Source organism: Rutidosis leptorrhynchoides, chromosome 3 (assembly GCF_046630445.1).
Source record: "Rutidosis leptorrhynchoides isolate AG116_Rl617_1_P2 chromosome 3, CSIRO_AGI_Rlap_v1, whole genome shotgun sequence".
Classification (NCBI taxonomy): Eukaryota; Viridiplantae; Streptophyta; class Magnoliopsida; order Asterales; family Asteraceae; genus Rutidosis; species Rutidosis leptorrhynchoides.
The window spans coordinates 694,355,769-694,376,990 of NC_092335.1; the positions used below are offsets into that span (position 1 = coordinate 694,355,769).

The 21,222-nt window shown below is 34.0% G+C and overlaps 1 protein-coding gene and 1 long non-coding RNA gene across 5 annotated transcripts; one reads left to right on the top strand and one right to left on the bottom strand.

Annotated features, from left to right (window-relative positions):
- Positions 1-6,897: 6,897 nt before the first annotated feature.
- LOC139899544 (uncharacterized) lies at positions 6,898-10,279 on the bottom strand. Of its 4 annotated transcripts, XR_011777559.1 has the most exons (5): positions 10,009-10,279; positions 9,638-9,704; positions 9,301-9,410; positions 8,371-8,463; positions 6,898-8,103 (listed from the first exon to the last, which is right to left on the bottom strand). It is a non-coding gene; the product is annotated as an uncharacterized lncRNA (long non-coding RNA). The 4 variants fall into 4 exon arrangements; XR_011777557.1 differs by having other exon boundaries at positions 6,898-8,463; XR_011777558.1 differs by having other exon boundaries at positions 6,898-8,463; positions 9,301-9,429.
- A 2,607-nt stretch (positions 10,280-12,886) lies between these two features.
- LOC139902755 (uncharacterized) lies at positions 12,887-13,774 on the top strand. The gene has a single exon (XM_071885356.1). The coding sequence runs from the start codon at positions 12,887-12,889 to the stop codon at positions 13,772-13,774; it is 888 nt and encodes a 295-aa protein (XP_071741457.1).
- The last annotated feature ends 7,448 nt before the right edge of the window (positions 13,775-21,222 follow it).

The window sequence follows — 21,222 nt, forward strand, 5'->3', positions numbered from 1 at the left end:
CTAAACCCTAAAATCTAAACCCTAAACCCTAAATCTAAACCCCTAAACCCTAACCTAGACCCTAAATCTAAACCCTAAACTCTAAACCTAAACTCTAAACCTTACACCCTAAATCTAAAACCTAACCTAAACCCTAACCCTAAACCCTAAAATATAAACCCTAGAATCTAAACCCTAAACCCTAAATCTAAACCCAAAACCCGCGAATTATAATGATCACCCACTAAACCCTAAACCGTAAAACATTATAGACCCACTAAACATGTAGTCACTAAACCCTATCAATAGATACTAATGTTAAACAAAAACACTAAACCTATAACCTAAACCCTAAACCTTAAAACATAAACACTAAACCATAAACCCTAAATCTTAAACCCTAAACCCTTAACCAATCCTAAACCCTAAACCCTAAACCAATCCTAAACCCTAAACATTAAACCATCCCTAAATCCTAAACCCTAAATCAAACATAAACCCAAATCCCTAAACCCTACATCCAAAACACTAAACTCTAAATCCTAAACCCTTAACCACCCCTAAACCCTAAACGCTAAACCTAAACTATAAACAATAAATTATAAACACTAAACCTTAAACCATATACCTTCAACCCAAAAACATGCATTCTAAAATTTAAAACCTAAACCTTAAACCTTAAACCCTAAACACCAAACCCTAAATCCTAAACCCTAAACTTAAAACACTTAACCAATTCTAAACCCTAAACCCTAATCCCTAAACCATAAACTCTAAACCTTAAACCCTAAACAGTAAAATATAAAAACTAAACCATAAACCCTATACCTTCAACCCTAAAACATGCATTCAAAATTCTAAAATCTTAAACCATATACACTAAATCCTAAACCCTTAACCAATCCTAAACCCTAAACCAATCCTAAACCCTAAACCAACCTTAAATCCTAAACCAACTCTAAAACCCAATCCATAAACTGTAACAACCCAACCCTCGTTATACCAAAATACGACCCAAAAAAAAAAAAATTCTGTTTCAATACATCTGGACGGCGTCGAGATTTCTGGACGGCGTCCAGTACTGAAGGTCTGGACGGCGTCCAACCTTTTGGGACGGCGTCCCAATGAACTAAATAATACTGCTCCCCGGGTCCAACTCACATGAGCGGAAAACCCGCTTCCCGACACTTTTAGACGAAACCCCTTTTACAACATGTCAACATAATTAAAACTAAGAAGTTTCTGCAATAAAACCAAGTTTTACAACATCGGGCCCGCATCGTCCGTTTTACGAGTTTCGTTCAAAAATACAAGTTCGACCATAAGAGTTTAAATTCCAAACGACACCTAGAGCATGGTGTTTGGGGTTAAACTACCCACATCATGGCCAAACTTCAAAAGCTAACATCCCAAAAGCATCCCCTATCCAAAACAAGCGGGAGGCCTCTAATCCAATCGTATACCTTTGCCTTTATCCAAGCCCGAAACTAAAAAGGGTAAACAACGAGAGGGTAAGCAATGCTTAGTGAGTGCAACAATTATACATACACATATATAACCCATCTATTTGCAACCGCACCCACCAAATACCTCATACGATAAAATAACTCAATTAGCATGCCGTCATACTCATAATGCTAACAACTCGTACACTATCACAACACCACATTAGTATATCCTCAACACAATATATACATATATATACATAGCATGCTAAACAATATCCAACAACATAATATGGTTAACCATAACGCTATGGTGCTACCGGCTCGTGGTTCACACCATACGCATTTGAGTCTCACTCTTTTATAGTGCTACCGGCTCGTGGTTCACACTTTGTTTATAGTGCTACCGGCTCGTGGTTCACACTTGTTTATAGTGCTACCGGCTCGTGGTTCACACTTGTTTATAGTGCTACCGGCTCGTGGTTCACACTTGATACTCGTCACATACATGCTATGGTACTACCGGCTCGTGGTTCATACCATAACATTCACAAATAAATTCGCCATATACATATACGCATAATTATTCCACTCACCTTAACGTCTTTGGTGAGATGATCAAGCTCGCAACCTTCAACGCGACGTACCTATATATATATGCATATAATCAATCACACAATCGAGTTGGTCAACCAACTCACTCGCCATCCTAGTATCATTTTGACCCATTTCAAGGTTCACACCCCCATTTGGGTCACCACATACCCAAATAACACCCACTTACATAACATCTAGGTGTGCTAGTAGTTAACTAACCAACTTAGGTCTCACCAACACCAATTTACACTTTGAAACCCTAGGTTAGTCATCTTTGAGTCCTCATGACCCAATCTTACCCAATAAAAACCCCCAATGCACAAGCAAATGGGTTTTAAGTTCATCACTAACCAAAACCCTAACCCTTAAACAATTAAAGTAAGAAAATCAAGGTTAGACTTACCACCACGATCAAAATGTAGCTAGGAAGTAGATGAACAACTTTAAAACTCGAGCTTTAACCCGAAACAAACTTCTTCCTTCTTGGATTGAGATTTCTCATACTAAAAGTCTCATCTCTCTCTAGGATGTAAGTGAAAGGAAAAAGGTAGGTGGAAATGAAGTAAAGTTCTCCACCAAACTGATCTTGGGGCCTTTAAGTCGTCCCCCATGTGAAATTACCAAGATACCCCTTTAAAATATCTAAAAACAAGACAGCAGGCCCGCCAGTATATCTGAACGGCGTCCAAATTACTGGACGGCGTCCAGCTCTTCACACTGGGACGGCGTCCCACCATTTTAGACGGCGTCCCGATCAACAGGAAATTCAGGATCTTACATAAACCCTAAACACTAAACCCTAAATCCTAAACCCTATACCATTAACCATCCCTAGACCTTAAACCCTAAACTCACCCTAAATCTTAAACCAACTCTAAACCCTAAACCCCAAACCATCCCTAAACACTACACCCTAAACAACCCTAAACCGTAAACCCTATACCATATATCCAGGGTTTATGGTTTAGCAATTAGTGTTTATGGTTTTACTTTTTCTAAACCCTAAGCCCTAAATCCTAAACCCTAAACCCTCAACCAATCCTAAACCTTAAAACTCAAACCCTAAACCAATCCTAAACCCTAAACCCCAAACCAATCATAAACCCTAAACCCTAAGCACTAAATCCTAAATCCTAAATCCTAAACCCTGAGCCCTTCACCAACCCTGAACCCTAAATTAACCCTAAACTAACTTTAAATGCTAAACCTTAAACCATCCCTAAACACGACACTCTAAACCAACCCTAAACCATATACACTATTTCCAGTGTTTAGCAATTAGGGTTTAGAAATTAGTGTTTAGAATTTGGGGTTTAGAAATTAGGGTTTATGGTTTTAGTTTTCCTAAACCCTAAACCCTAAACACTAAACTCTAAACCCTTAACCAACCCTAAACCCTAAAGTAATCCTAAACCCTAAACTCTAAATCAACCCCAAACCCTAATCCCTAAACCAACCTTAAACCCTAAAGCCTATATCCAGGGTTTAGCAATTACATTTTAGAAATTAGGGTTTAGAAATTGGGGTTTAGAAATTAGTGTTTGGGGTTTTAGTTTTCATAAACCCTAAACTCAAAACTAAAAACCCCAAATCCTAAACCTATGGCCGAGCAGGAAACCGAATTAACCGAACCATAACCGTATTAACCGATAAAACCGAACCGAATTAACCAAACCAAACCTATAACCGTGGATGTGGTTAACACTAATGGATTAACCGAAGTTTGTGGGGCGGTTATGAAAATAATAGATATCCGCACCACATTAACCGACCCGCCCCATTATCATTGAACAAATCATTACTTTTTACGTGTAAAGAATAGTCCATACGTATCACTGACCAAATCATAGAAATGACCAAATCATATAAAGAATGTGAACTAATTAATTCACATATATACACTTATTACTATGTTCCAATTTTAGTTTGATTGCTTGTTGTAGCATTATTCTCAGTTAATCTGTGTGTGTTATGTGTGTGTTATCGGGTTATCATTTAATAAATGAAAAGGATATAAAAGGCCATGGACTCATGGCTTCTGTTCGAAACCGAATTTTGGAGTATATTGCTAATAATATTGTTATATTGGTGTTAACATATCAATGACTCTTTGATAAATAAGGTTTGAAGAATAGTTAACACTTTCAAAACTTTCCATGTATAATTATTTTAATCATTTATGTATTTTTGCTTGAATCTGAAGTGTAAAAGATACACTATTTAATTTTTATTTTGACTTAAAAAAATGAGAAAAGACCTAATCATATATATAATGTTAGTTTCCCATGAAGTTTTTTTACACATAAATGGTTAACCAAATTAACCATTTTAAATCTATTCATTAACCGATTTAACCGAATTAACCAAATCGTTTTAACCTAACCGAACGGTTAAAAATATCTATTAACCGAAGTATTGGTTATGGGGGTGGGTGCCGCAAAAAACCGCCCCCAACCGCTCCATACTCACCCCTACCTAAACCCTTAACCAACCCTAAACCAACCCTAAACTCTTAACCCTAAACCAATCCTAAACCCTAAAACTTATACCCTAAAACCTAAACCCTAAACCTTATATCCAGGGTTTATGATTTAGCAATTAGGGTTTAGAAATTAGAGTTTAAAAATTGGGGTTAATCATCTTATTGAAAGAAGTAAATACATATTCATATTTTTTGTAATATGATGTATATGTTACTTGACAAATGTAATGTGTCATTATTAATTAATTTATTTTTTTATTTTTTTATTTTTTTTTTGTCATTAGAATACAGGGTGGAAAGTATGGCGATTGACCTAAAATCTACGCATTATCAATCATCTTCTCTAAAAGTTTTCGCAAATATAGATAGCTAGCTGATTTTAGAAGAATCCTAATTTGATAAGCCAGCTTGCGTGTTTCACATAGTAAATGAAATTTAGTAAGAATCTAAATCTAAAGGACAAAGACAATTTAGTGACACCAACTTATAGAGTATTCTATCAGGTTACAACTTTGGAATAATATAAAAAAAAAAAACGAAAATCGTGATATCGAATGTTAAGATATTACCAACTCTTGGATCATTCATAGCGACAGAATATAAAACTTTTCAAACTCTCCAAAGCATACCAAAGGCCATTTTCGTTAATAGGAAACAATGACCATATTGACATGGCTGGATCAGTATACTTAAAAGATAAATACAAGTTGATATAAACTTACTTAACTTAGCAACATTAACAAAACATGTTATGTGCTGTCTTCTTGCGCCACACATACAAAGACAAAAAGATCCCTTTTATAGTGTCACACCATAACAAATTAAATTAAATGCCTGTTCAAATGGCTTTCACAACCACTTTGAGATTTTATAACAATATCAGTATCACCACCAGCGATGCATTGTTTTTTTGGGTTCTCCGTCCCGTTTTATCAGAAAACGACTCAAAAGACGGTCAGAGCTAAAAGTTCGGTCAAAGTCTGTTAAAGACGGTCAAAAATGGTCAACGTCAGTCAAATTTTCGTCAAGATCTGATATATTTTAAAATTAGGGGTTGTTTTCATTTTTTGGGCCGCTCTTTTCTCTGTGTCCTTACTGATTATGTACTCGGTAACATTAATTTAGTTTCAAGTTTGATTGTTTTTAAATTCGAGTTCTTATTTAAGAAATTTATGGTACATAATCAACTATTTTACACGCACACACACACACACACACACACACACACACACACACATATATATATATATATATATAAGAAATTATTAATAAAGTCAACGTTGGTCAACGACCGATGCGTCCCCCGACTCGGCCGACGCGTCCTTTTTAGGTCTCGACCGATGCGTCCCCGACTCGCGACTTTTACAACCTTGATCACCACCATCTTATAGAAGTCACAAAACAATAATCAAATCGATACAATTGTGAATGTAAGCAAGTGCCCTGCATATCTACACCCAAAAAAACATAACTATGATTTTTACTAAATAAACATAACTAGTTGTGGAGCCCTCGCTTCGCGCCGGGGGCTCCGTTTTGAATGCGAGTTAAAAAAAAGTCTTGATCTATTTTGTAAAAAAGAATTTTTTTCGACATAACATTGAAGGGTTGTTCCTTTTGTGAAAGTTGCTTCTTTTAGCGTTCGGGTTTTATTTTAAAAAGAAAAAGTTAGTAAAGTGGGGGTTCGATTTGTATTTTAATAAAAGTTAGTGGGTTAAGTTTGTGAAATTTGAAAAAACTGTACGTATAAAGTGGGGGTTCGATTTGTATTTTAATAAAAGTTAGGGGGTTAAGTTTGTGAAAATTGAATATTAGTAAAAAAAAAAAAAGTTAGTAAAGTGGGGGTTTGATTTGTATTTTAATAAAAGGTGGGGGTTAAGCTTGTGAAATTTGGGGAAAAGTAAACGTATAAAGTGTGGGGTTCGATTTGTATTTTAATTAAAAGTTAAGGGGTTAAGTTTGTTGAAAGTGGGGAAATGAATAGGACTATTCATTTCCACTATACCATTTAGATATAGGTATAATATTCTAATCCTTCTATTACCATCAATCCTTTCGCATCAAACCTCGTTCGGTTAGAATTTTCATTGATGCATCAGTCACATCATAAACTGGAACCGTGTGGCTCACGCAATCTCCTAAGTCCAATCTTTTTTATAAGTGACAAGATGGGCAGGTTGGGTTATGGGCCAAACTTGATCTAACCAGGTTAAAACGGGTCTTTTAAAAAAAGGTCAAAATGGGATGGGTCAGGTTGTGATTAAAACATTGTGATCCATTATTTTAGACAAATTTATAGTTACTGTGATAATCTACATCTTTGAATATAACAATTTGGATTTTGCATACCTTTTTGCTATCTGGAGAACAAAGAAAGGTTCTTTTTGCATACCCTTATCTTTCGTATTGGTGTTATGTCAGTTGTATTCATGTATGTTACTCCATGAATTTATTTTATATTTTTCATTTGTACTAAGTCAGGGAAGAAAATGGTGTAATGATTTCATTAGGATCCAAAACTATGCCTGACATCCAATATAATTACTATTTAAATTAATAATTTTAGATAAAAAGTGTTCCAGGCGAACCCAACTGGACCCATTTTGATTCCTATAACAAATAGCCATGAACTTTGAACCGAACATGTATGTACCCGTTACCAAACCCGCCAGACCCTCCCATTTTCTCCATGGTTGCGAATGGAAGTTGCGGCGGTTTAGTGACCATCCCGTCCCGTTTCACCCAAAAAAAAAAAAATTTAGTCTGTCATCGCTAAATAGTCAGGTCAAAGTAGGTCAACGTTGGGTCAACTATCAAAACCAGTTAATAAATACACTATATTTATAGAAAACATTATAAAAACATATATATTATTTAAACTAACATCACATCATCTTATTTGTAATTCACTTATGTTTTTTTTTCCTCTTTTTAAAGGCGATTCATTTATGTTTAAAATGTTTATGTTTCAAATATTATATTAATATTTAATTTAATATATAATATATTTATTTATTTAAAAGTCAACGCTGGTCAACGTACGTCTCGATCGACTTTTCAAAGTCCTAGTGTATACGTCCTAACTGAGGTCAACCCATATCAACCTATTTTGGTTCTTTACCTAACTCGCCTATTTTGTAAACTATATCATTTAAAAAAAAAAAAAAAAAAAAGGTTAAAGAACTCACAATTTCACCACTTCCGAAGACAACATCACGAACACTCTGATGCAACTTAGGACATTTTGGTCTCTCATCAAGGCGACCAAGGAATACTCTAGGTTTTTTTTCGCAGTCTCGTACCTCTTCGGGATCTGGTGGTGCACAACCTGTATTGATCCTAGACAATGTGAAATCGATTATCGATGCCACCAAAACAAATGTTTTGACATTAACTTTCTTCCCATCAACAATGAACTGCAATGTATCAGAACCTTTTCGGTTCAACAATATATTCTTCCTATAATATCGACAAAGTTAATAAACAACCATCAAACCCCGAGCACAAACTATAACCTAAATTATAGGTTGTTACTAACCAGTGCAAATCCCTATGTTCAAATTCAAAAGCAGCTTCTGTAACTGCCAAAGCAACAGTAACCTGTGTACATTGATCAATTAACCATTACAACATAATTAGGATCTTCAAATTAGCCTCATTATGGGCAGGTTGTGTTATCATTCAAAACATACATACAACATACAAATCAACATTTTTCATATAAAGGTATTAAGCAGGTTGCATGCAGGATGAAAAAACTTATGTGATCTTTTTGACCCATTTTCCTTCTACCTTTTCTTTTACCACTTGACCCGTTAAAGATAAAGCATAACCCAAATCGACCCATTTAATGGTAAATGAACATACCTGGACTAACAAACTACGTGCTTCATCGAAGCTCGAAAGCACAAAGCTCTCCAAATCCTTTCCACCATGTTCTTGAACAAACACAACGAAACGCTGAAGCAAAAATCATAGGACTGTTAGATTTAAATATAGCTAAGACGAAGCCTCAACAACTCGCCATTTTATCCCCTCACATATATATGTCACGGAACTCGCAAATTTTATCATAAAAGTTAACAAATTCATGAAACTGACAACATTAACTAAATAAAACATTTAATCAGTACTACATCTTTGCCATATAAATGTGAAACATTTCTATTTTTGATGTAGTGGAAGTAGTTATTTTCAAAACTCCTACCACTTATCATATTAAACACAAAAAGGGTACATAATTGGATGAAATAGGTGGAAATTGATATCAATTATAACTAATAATTAACCAAGTACTTACAATATATATAAATCACACAAGAAACTTAAAAATGAAAACCACTGCAAGTGAAGAACACACCGAATCCAAATTAGAACTCAAATATCAAGCCAGATAATCTGATTATTGTTAGATTAGAAACAAAGAAAAATCGCAAACACGGTACTAATCTAACATTAATTTTTAAACTCAATTATAAAGCCGAAGAATCAAACGAATTTTTTGAACATACGATAACTTAAACATAATCTAGGCCGATTTAACTAATGCCCGGTCGATCTTCAATTGCTTTTCGTTACTCGTTAGGCTCTTCATAACCTATAAGGCTCATCTAAAATTCAATAGAGAAACCCCTAATTTTTTTAACAGCCACCGTGTTTCTCATTAGAAGGGTAATTTAGGGATGGATTATATGTAAAATTGATTTATTAGCTAATTGAGACTCTCTTTTAATGTATATAGTGATAGTGATAGTGATATAGTGATAGTGATAGTGATTATGCACTTTAATCAATTACCTATTTGAGAAAATCAACACCAAAAGCTAGAGTGACTTTTAAAGAGCCTTAAAAACGATCATCCATCACTGCAAAGGAAAAATGCCTGACTATTTTATTAAGTGAACTTCCTGCAAAAAAAAACAAACACTATATGGATTGTGAGAGCATATCTAGAACAATAGATACACCATAAGTATAAGTGTATATATATAGAATAATAAGGAGCATTTGTGAAACATATTATAAGCAACAACATCATAATTAGCTTTACATGTTTAGTTCTATTACAATCTCATTAAAATAACCCTCCAGCAACATAATACAAATAAAAAAATGAAATAAAAAGGACACTCACTGAGCACTTAAGCAGGTTGTGCAGTTGGAACTGCCACAAGGGTTGTTGGTGCTCTCTCTTATGGACCCTGAAATCATAGAAAATACATGCTAAAAGGTTTATAAGATGATCTATAATAGGATTACGCCTACTGAATTATTATATTACGCATTCAAGTCAATAATAATGATCGAAAAAACACAAGGAAAATCTAATTCCAGTACAGATACCAAAAAATCTGCTTAAGTTCATTTTGATTAAGGATAACAAAAAGGTAATGAACAATAATATAGCTTTAATCGGAATCAGTTGATGCACTTATGCACCCAATCATAATCATAATCTGTAGCCATATTAATATAATATGGTATTAATTTGCGAAATCACACCACCTTAATCTTGGAGAGCTTGTTTGGAGCACCACCGGTAACCAAAACGTCTTTCGATTTGCTCCTTAGGTCATGAACCTTAATTCGCGCCATTGATTGAACCTGTCGATAAAGTCTGGGTGATGAAGAACATGAATTGATTTGGGGCATTTAGTCCGTAGTATGTTGAGGATGGATACATAATGGATGAAGAATTAACTGAGAAAACAAAATGGCTTAGGTATCGATTAAGTCTGGAAGAAGAATCGTAGGATGGATGAAGAAGATGAATTGATTTAGGGATTTAGTCCGTAGTTGGGTGGGTAAGGATCCCAATAGAAAAAATTAAGGTCCGCTTTTTTTTTTTTTTTTTTTTTAAGGGTACAAAGGGTATAATTTTGATTAAGAATGATTTATTAGCTAATATTTTAAGTGGATGATCAAGGACCGTTGGATAAGGGGTATTATGCTGTAATTATCTAATCTAACGGTAATTAAGGGGGTTTTGAAAATAATTATTAGCTAATCGAGACTCTCTTTTAATGTATATAGTAAATAGTGATATAGTGATAGTGATATTGTAATACTTTCATTAGATGTCTATAAAACTTAATTAACTATTAAAGTCATATAATTAAGAATGATATTCGGTTAAAACTCACAAGAGATATCGAATAATTACTTATCCTTGCACAAGGTCGAATGTTTAAATCTTGTAGTGATTAAGGGTTTGATTCCTTTGAAAGGCTTCTTTCAGGATCTCAAGTATCGCTGTATATTTGCCCCTCTTCAGCAATTTTGGTTGGTGATCCGTCCGCTAACGTCTTGATTTACTAGATTGTCATTCCGACCAAAAATGATTAATTTATCGTTTGTGTTTTATATTTCGAGTTGGATAATGGTATATTGAGTGCAGGTTAATTTTTGTTTGTTGTTTTCTTAGGAAGAAGAGGCTCGGTTGTAACAACTCGACTCTTTTCTTTATATTTTTACTAACGACCGTTAAGAATTTAACGAAACTTAAACTTAGGATTGAGTCCTAGACTAACCAAAGTAAACTTTAATCTCGTGCGGTTTAGGAAACCGAGACTAGATTGTGTGAAACCAACGAGACTTGGGTAATTTATTTACCATCTTTTTATAATTTTGGATCATCGTCATTACAAATAAATAAATACATACAATGTACGAGGACTAGAGTGTACACTTGGTAAAATAACAAGAATCAAATATATATATACATATATATATATATATATATATATAGGGGCAGGATCAATGGGGAAGTAACCAATCGGGGGGAAGCGGGGGGAAGCAAAAAAAAAATTTTTCGTTTTTTTGAATTTTTTTTTCCGGCATCAAGATCACACAAAAATATGAACATTTAGAAGAGACACTTCGTGATGAATGTTATTATTTAGGCGGGAAAACGATCGACAAAAATAACATTCAAGATAGTATTGTTCGTGAAGAATGTGAACGTTTTTTTTCTTCATGTTTTGTGAAGTAAAATTTAGCCCGATTTAGAGTTTAGGGTTTATGGTTTAGGGTTTAGGGTTTGGTGTTTTGGGTTTATTCCATAAACTCAAAACACCAAACCCTAAACCCTAAACCCTAAACCCTAAACTCTAAACCGTTCGTGTTAAAAACCCAATCTAAATCCTAAATCTAAACCCTAAATCTAAACCCTAAACCCTAAATTTCTAAACCCTAATATCTAAACCCTATAAACCCTAATATCTAAACCCTAATATCTAAACCCCAATAGCTAAAATCTCAAAATACGCTCGAAAAACACGATAATTGTTATATATTACTTCTTCGAGCGTTTTCCCGCCAAAATAAAAACATTTATCACAAAGTGTCTCTACTAAATGTTCATATTTTCATCTCATCTATAATGTTCGTGAACAAAGTTTTTTCAAAAAACGAAAAAAAAAAAGTTTTTGCTTCCCCTCGTTTCCCCCGAATGGTTACTTCCCTCTTGATCCTACCATTATATATATATATATATATATATATATATATATATATATATATATATATATATATATATATATATAAGCCTGAATTTTTAAATAAAAATTGACTAAATTAAATAAATAAAATTAAATAATTAAAGAGATAATAATTAACTAGAATTCTAATCACTCACTAACCCTGAATCCTATAGTGCTTATGTGTATTATGTGTCGTTCATATCGTTTAGAACGAACATAGTTTCTCTAGAGATCGTTATGATTTATTTAATGTTGTACTACCGGAACCTCGGTTCTTTTTTTATATATACACATATTAATATTCTTGCAACAAAAAAAAAAAAAAAAAAAAAAAAAAACCAGAATCCTGTCCTTAACAAATAATCCTAGCTTTCTACAAAAGTCATTGTAATTTTTATTTTTAATAATATGAAGAAAAAAATTTGGATGTATGTGTTTGATTTTATAAAAATTTAAGTTATGAATTATAACTACAATGCACTAATAACAATAAAATAATTATAAGAAAATAAATAGGAGATATACGTTCCATCAAGCTCCATCACTTCAAAACAATTAGACTGGAACTAACGCAGCGTCAGAGATGGTCGCGTCAGACGAGCTGGCGCCATCTGACGCCCCTGACGCCATTACCGCGGCGTCAAAATCTGACGCTAGGGGGCGTCAGTTGCTGTTTTGACTGGAAAAAATGGGGCTTCAAGGGACATGTGGCAGCATGTGATTGGTTGGGGTAATATATTCGTTACCCAGCGGATATATACCCGTTTTTTGTATTATTTTTTTTAAATCATTTTTAATCTATTTTACTCCTATTTAAACACCAACAATTCTATCATTTTTCACACATTTCATTCTTACTCTTTTTCTTTACATTTTTTTTACAAAAGTTTTCTAGTTTATAAATGGGTTCGAGGTTACGGGGGTCTAATTTCGACTCCGAAGATTTTCGGATTGTTCAATTAATTCAAGAAATAGAAGATGATGATTCTGAAGTCGAATCGGCACCATCTATTCCGAGAGTTAGAGGTTACATTCCTAGGGAACGGGAGGTTGCTGCACAACGTTTGTGGGATGATTATTTTTGTGAGACGCCAAAATATCCACACACAAAATTTAAAAGGCATTTTCGTCTGCGAATACAATTATTTCTCCGGATAGTGCAATGTATAACTACTTTCCAAAGTGATAATATGCCAGAATATTTTAGTTACTTTTCTCAACGAGTTGATGCTATCGGTAGGCCTACATTTACTACTTTACAAAAATGTACGTCGGCTATACGTCAATTGGCGTATGGCACCGCTATCGATATGTGTGATGAATATTTGCAAATGAGTGAGCAAACATCAATACTATGTCTAGATTACTTTTGTATGTGTGTTATTACTTTGTACAAAAGGGAATACATGCGATCTCCGAATGCACACGATGTTGCTAGATTATATAGTGCACACGAGGAGAGACATGGTTTTAGGGGTATGCTTGGGATTATAGACTGTATGCACTGGGAGTGGAGGAATTGTCTTGTTGCTTTAAAAGAACAATACACTCGGGGTGATCACAAGAAACCGACCCTTATGCTTGAAGCAGTTGCTTCATATGACTTGTGGATTTGGCATGCTTTTTTTTTTGGAATGGCGGGTTCCAACAATGATATTAACGTTTTGAACCAATCACCTATATTTGATAAACTTAAGAATGGAACATGTCCATCCGCACCATTTGAGGTAAATGGGCATGAATATAGCAAAAGATATTATGAAGTGACCCGTCCTAATCCACCCGGATGAAGTGTTCAACAGCTGATCCCATTGCGAGGTACTGACCCCTATATGCCATGAACGACTCCATGTAATATCTTTAAAATGAGCAAATGCATAGCGGAAGATTTCTTTAATACCTGAGAATAAACATGTTTTAAAAGTGTCAACCAAAAGGTTGGTGAGTTCATAGGTTTATCATAAACAATAAAATTGATAATTTTGATAGACCACAAGATTTAAATATTGCATGGTACAAATGGGCCCGAATCCTATACCCACCTATAATGTACATGCGATTTCCTTTAAATACGGTACACGTATCTCGTGTACAAAATCATTCTTTCAATATGTGTAACAACCCAAACCAACCCTCGACCAAACCCCGTGAAAATACAAACAAAAAAAAAAAATTTCTGTACAGTGACCCCGCTCGCCGCGCCCCCTATCTAGCGCGCCGCGCCAAAACGGCCTGTCTCCGGGCTTTTTAAATGCGAAAAAGATAGACTCGTTCCCGACACTTTCAGACGAAACGCTTTTTACAACACATTAATATAAGTAAAACTAACATGATTAATTAATTAAAACGAGCTTTACATCGCGGGGCCCACATATGCCCAAATACCCCTTTTAATACAAAATACAACTTCGACCCAATGAGTTTAAGTTCCAACAAACTACGAGCATGATGTTGGGGATAAACTACCCAATCCTAGGTCGAATCCAAGCAAGCATCAAAATGGGAAAATCATCTAATCCCGAGCATACCCTTGCCACGTCCGCCTTCGAACCTAAAAATGTAAACAACGAGAGGGTAAGCTAATGCTTAGTGAATGCAATACTTATACGCATACATACATAATCCAATTACTTGCATACACCTACACAACAACACAATAACATTAGTAAACCGCAATAACAAATAAACGATTAATCGTACGTACAACAAGTCAACATCATTAGCATAGAGATCTCAACAATAATACATGCCAAAAACGAATACGTACAATGCTAATAAAATTACACATCCCAATATACCCAATGTCGACATTCGACTCGATGGTGGCCGACGAAGAGTAGTAGGTCAAAATCGTTAACTACTCACCACCCATCGCACGCGTAAGTGGCCGACGAAGAGTAGTAGGTCAAAATCGTTAACTACTCACCACTACGCACTATGAGGCCGACGAAAAGTGCAACCGAAACGTTAACACTTACCTCAATCACAAGGATGGCCGACGAAAAGCGGAACCGCTTACCATCCCACGATAAGTGGCCAATGAAGAGCGAACCCCTAAACGGTTAACACTCACCACTTACCCAAACACATATGTGGCCGACGAAGAGCGATAGGTCAAACGTTAATCACTCGCCACAAACTAAATATACACATGTGACCGACGAAGAGTGATAGGTCAAACATTAACCACTCGTCACATATCCAAACGCACACATGTAGCCGACGAAGAGTGATAGGTCAAACATTAACCACTCGCTACATATCCAAAACGAATATAGCCAACGAAGAGCTATCCACGCGGATATCACTCACTATATTTTTCCCAACTCAAATGTGGTCCACGAAAAGTGAATCCTAACGGATATCACTTACCACCCCGCACACAAGCAACCAAATTATATACATAAGCGTATAAATATTCCACTCACCTTGAAATACTTGAAGAACGTATCCCGCGATCTTAACTTCTTCCACCGACTTCACGCAAATCACCTACGCAAAGTATACATGCAAATAAGCTACTCACAATGCTTGTTCGACTTAAACAATACATATGTTCTCCTAGAACATCCTATTGACCAAAAACCATTTTTCGCTCGAAAACCTTCATAATCACAAATGACTTGTGATTATGCCTCAACAACATCATTTAAACATGGTTTGGTCATTCGATCACTCATTTAAACACACGACCCGCCCATTTGGTCCTAAAGTGTGTTTTACACCCTATTAAGCATAAAACAATACTCACAAGTCCAAAACTTATGAAATCACTTCCCGCGTTCCCGAAATAGCTAATCTTAACTCTTTTAGCCATTAAACGCCATTTATAGGGTTGTTTACTCAAAAAACCATTTTGACCTAAAACTAGTCAAAACACCAAATTGTAAGTTTACACCCCTAATCACCAACAATCCAAGTAGCTAGTGATTTCATCAACTAATTTAGTTTTACAAACCCACAATATCATCATCCAACCCTAGACCCACCAATATTAGGGTTCTTGCACTAAAACTTAACCCGTTTACCCCAAACTTCCAAGAAATGGGTTTTACATCTACTTTAACACAAACCCTAGCATAATAAACGAATTAACACAACTAAATCCGAATTAGGGTTTTACCTTTTGAAGAAAACGAAGCTAGTACAACAACAACACAAGTAATGAGCTTAAACTTGAAGAATCCAAGCTTCTTCTTCCTCTTCTCAAGCCTTCTCACTCTACTCTCACTCTAGAACTTGAGGTTGAAGATGAGAGTGTTTGTGGACTTGAAAATGATCCAAAAGTGGATCTAAAACTGATCTAAAAGCCACAAATCCGTCCACAAGTGAAAGGACCATAATACCCTTCATTTAGACACTTAAAATGCTGAAAAAAACGCATCAGACCCATTCGGCGCGCCGCGCCAAAAGGTCGCGCGCCGCTCCACACTGCAGGTCAGATTTCAGAAACTTGTTTTGGCCATAACTTTTTGACCGTAGCTCCGTTTTCGATGAACCAAATATCGTTGGAAACGTAATAAGATATTCTTTCCAATGGTAAGGCTTTGAAACATCAAATCAAACTTTATTTGGGGTTGAAAAGATACGTACACACTTTGTACCTCAAACAACGTCCAGTTTTCTTCGACGTTCGAGCAAGCAACACGTACCTGCTTCGTACACTTCGTATACGCATCGTACACCATAAATACATTATGTACAATAAATATTTGGGTCTTACAATATGCTTATTAACCGTACACATATCTCGTGTACAAAATATCATACACATAACCTGTGTATAAAATCATTCTCTCGATATATAACATTCACTTTGCTTTCTTTGCTTGGCTTGGTAACCGACCTTAACATATAATGCACATCAATAATATCCCCAAAATAAACAAAACTTTCAGTCTGTAATAAATAAATAAACCTCGAAGTACTAAACACCACGCCCACTAGCTCTTCCGTCTAGTGAACATTCTGGGTGAGGGTGTTAAACCCGGTAGCTACCTTTAGGATTCGCGTGAATTAGGGGCCATATCCGTTTCCTAATTCTTAGGTTACCAAGCTATAATAATCAAGGGGAAATATTCACATCAATTAGTGGCAATTATAACGTCCAACTAATTCAATAATAATCAACAGAACTTCTATCTGTATAATATTTCATACGAGGAATGTTTAGCTTGTGTCTATCTCGTCAAACATTTATAAAAGCATCTCATGTATTCTCAGTCTAAAAATATAGATTTCAAAGGTATTTAAAAAAACAACTATAAAAACAGCGCATGTATTCTCAGTCCCAAAAATATAAAGAGTAAAAGGGAATCAAATGAACTCACAATACGATATTTTGTAGTAAAAATATGCATACGACGGAACTGAACAATGCATGGTTGGCCTCGAATTCACGAACCTATATCAATTATATATATTAAAACGTATGATCGTAATCGAACAAGTTTATGTTTTATTATTAGTTGTTATGTTAGTAACTTGTATGTTTCATTAATAACTAAATTAACTATACTTATATACTTTAGATAAATAATTAGTATTTATTATGAAAATATTAATGTCGTTATATGATGTGTTTTAAATATATTCTTATATAGCTATTTATTTAGTAAAAAAAATATCAATAATAATAAGTAAAAATTTGTATCTTTTTATGATAATAATAACATTAAAAGTAATTAGATTTAGTAATAATACTGAAATTAATAGTTTTGATGATAATACTAATAATAAAGGTAATGTTAGTAATAATAATAACTTTAATAAAATGATAATAATGATAAGATAAAAATGTTAGTTTTCATATAAATAATATTTTAAATAATAATGGTACTTTTAATAAAAATGATGATTTTAATAGAAATTTTAATAGTCATATTAATAATAATACCAATATTAATGTTAAATGATAATTCTAATACTATTATCAATAATAATGATACTTTTAGTAATAATGGTCACAATAATAATACTTATTATAATCATAATACTAATACTCATATTAAAAATAATAATATATATCTTAGGAATAATAATAATGATAATAATAATAATGAAATAATAATAATAAGAGTATTAGTAATAACGACCTCAAATGAGTAGTCTTAAAAATAAAAGAATGCCCAAGCTTGGGTTTGAACCCACGACCTTCCGCTAACCCGATAACATCCTTAACCAACCATCTGTCTCTCTTTATCTATTATAACCACGATTTAAATTTTATTTATTTTATATTTTAGTTCCGTCATCTTCTTCATAACCTCCATTGTTTTCGTATCATCACAGCATCATCTCTACTCACATCGTGACATTCATCATCATCATTTCTCATCACGATCATCATCGTTATTATAATCATCTTCTTGCCGTTGTTCATCCTCATGTATCACGTATATCATGATTAAATCATCATCTTCGTTAATCACTTTATAGAACCTAATATGATTTGTTACAAGCCCATCTAACATAACCCAACAGAAAATGTAGGATTCGGCCTAAATTGAAAAATAGACCACGACCCAATAGAAGAGAAACTCGGTCCAATAGCATGTTTAAAAGAATACGAGAGTGATGGAACAATTGCACGTGGGACAAGTTTGGTCGGCAGCTTCAAAAGGAATTAAATTGCTTAAAAAGTCGATTTATTAGCTGTCAACCATCCAATTCCATAACCAACATGTATACCGACAATCTGTTTTTGGTTTAATATTATTATAAATCTTTAGTCATCTTTATAATTATCATTGTTCTCACGTTCCTTCTTATCGTATCATCACATTATTAATTAAACATCCTTACTTAATCATCATAATTATTTGCGGTTTAAATCATCTTCATCACAGAAAGAAAATGAAACAGTAGGAGCTTGAGCAATATAATTATGGTGATTGTTTGGGTTCAGTTTGATTAGAAAACATGAACAATACGATGGTGACGGATTTGAGTGTGGTGTTTAGTTTGAACTGTAAATAGAAACAGAAAGAAGGAATTGTAGTTTCGTGTGGTGGCTGTAAACAGAAAAAAATAACAAGAGCTTGTAGTAGTTAACGATGGTGGTGGTTGTTTTTCTTGGGTGGTTCTCGGCCAAAACAGAAACGGAGATATAAACCTTGCAGGTACAGCAGCTTATTTGTGGGTTTGGTTGTAACAGACATGGTGAATGTGGTGGTGATCATCGAATAGTAACAACAACACTTAGTCGGTGGTGGTGGGTTAAGAGTTTATGTAGCCGGTGGTTAGTGGTTTCATGGTGTTTGTTTGAGATGGTACTACGGTGGTTGGCGACGGGTTAAAACAAAAGAGATATATAGCCGTAGTTGGTGGTGTTCGATGATAATTGTTTGATGGTGAACGTGCAACAACAGGAACATAACTGATGGTTTTCATTCATCGTAGAACAGAAGGTGTTGAGTTGTAGGTGACTACCTTTGGCGTGGATTTGATGATAGTTAAAGAGGGTGATGTTCATGTTGAACCGAAAACAGAAAGAACCGGTAGTTAGTTGATGTTTTGGTTTACAACCGAAGGTACAGCAGCAGTAATTAATAGGTCGATTAGTTGCACAAAAGGGACGAGCAGTAGCTTGGGTGGTACAAGACACAAGTAGTAATCAACAAGAAAATATAGAACTTAATCGTGTGAATGTGGGGGGGGGGGATGGTTGTGAGGTTATATGGTGATTCAAAGTGATAATGGGTTGATCAAAAGGAGAAAACATTACTAGTTTCAATTGTCGTGGTGGTTCCCGTTTGTTCTCGAGTAGCAAAGTGTGATGGAAATGAATTTGGTGCTCGATCGTATGCACAAGAAATCAGTAGAAGTAGTAGAAGTAGCAGGTTTAAAAGAAAAAATAAGAGTTGATGGGTTTTGTTTATTGTGTCTTCTAATATGCATATGGTTGCATATATATAATATTATTGTTAAAAAGTTAAAAACATAGTAAATGAATTACCCACTTCTTAAAACGTGTAAACATCTCAAATATCTAGAAATGTAATAATATATAATATTGATAGTGGAGAGAAAAGAAACAAAACAATAAGTTTGATTGTTAAATTTAAATTCACGGATCAATTTAGAACAGAAATATGTACTATATTAATAATATAATAATAAAAATAATTAATTAAATCATATGCTAAATAAACGTGCATCAACAAGGCCATTATTGAATTGTCTTCTTTTACCGACAGTTTTCAAGGACTGCTATATCGTACTCCGTTGATAATCAGTAACGGATAAAAGTTCTCGGAAAAATCCCAAATTTTTACTTTAATTATCTTTATTTATTTCAGTCATTATGGTAAAAATAATCGATCATTAATTGTTTAAAATTATTAAATAAAAATTAAATTAATTATTAGTCCCCAACCCCAAGTAAAATATAATAAGTGTTAAAACTTAATAAATATATTCTAAATTTATATTTAGTAAAGCTATAATTTATATGACTTCTTTTTGGATCACCGCTTATTTAAAAATCTCATAAGTTCGATTTAAACTTCTATAAATAATAATCGAAACGTCCATCGAGTATTACAATTATTAAATATTTATTTTTAGTATACTTTATTTATATATATAGATATATTTTAAATAATAATTATTATAATATCCTATTTTTATTTTATTAATAACAACAACATATAATACTTCAAACTATATTTCAAATTATTATTTATATATATACACACATATCTATTTACAATTAATTGTTCGTGAATCGTCGGGAATGGTCGAAGGTCAATTGAATATATGAAATAGTTCAAAATTTTTGAGATTCAACATTACAGACTTTGCTTATCGTGTCAGAATTATGAAATCGTATCGTGAGTTTGGTTCAAAATTAGCCAAAAATTTCCCGGTCATTACAGTACCTACCCGTTAAAGAAATTTCGTCCCGAAATTTGATCGAGGTCATCATGGCTAACAATAAGAATGTTTTCATGACGAATATGAGTTGATAAATAGAGTTTTATCATCGTTGAGTAATATGGATAAAACAATTCGATTACTCGAAGAGTACGAGTGAAGCTATCACAAAGAGTGAAATGAGGAAAATAAGATTCGTCTTTACTTTTGACGTGGTCACAGTTGATTTCCGGGATTCAAGGAATTTAAAATAAAATCTTCGAAATCTTTATAAGATTTGATTCTTCAGAAATTAAGAAAATTAGGATCATCTTTAATTAAATACGGTAATATCTTTAATTAAATACGGTAATCTGCCTCG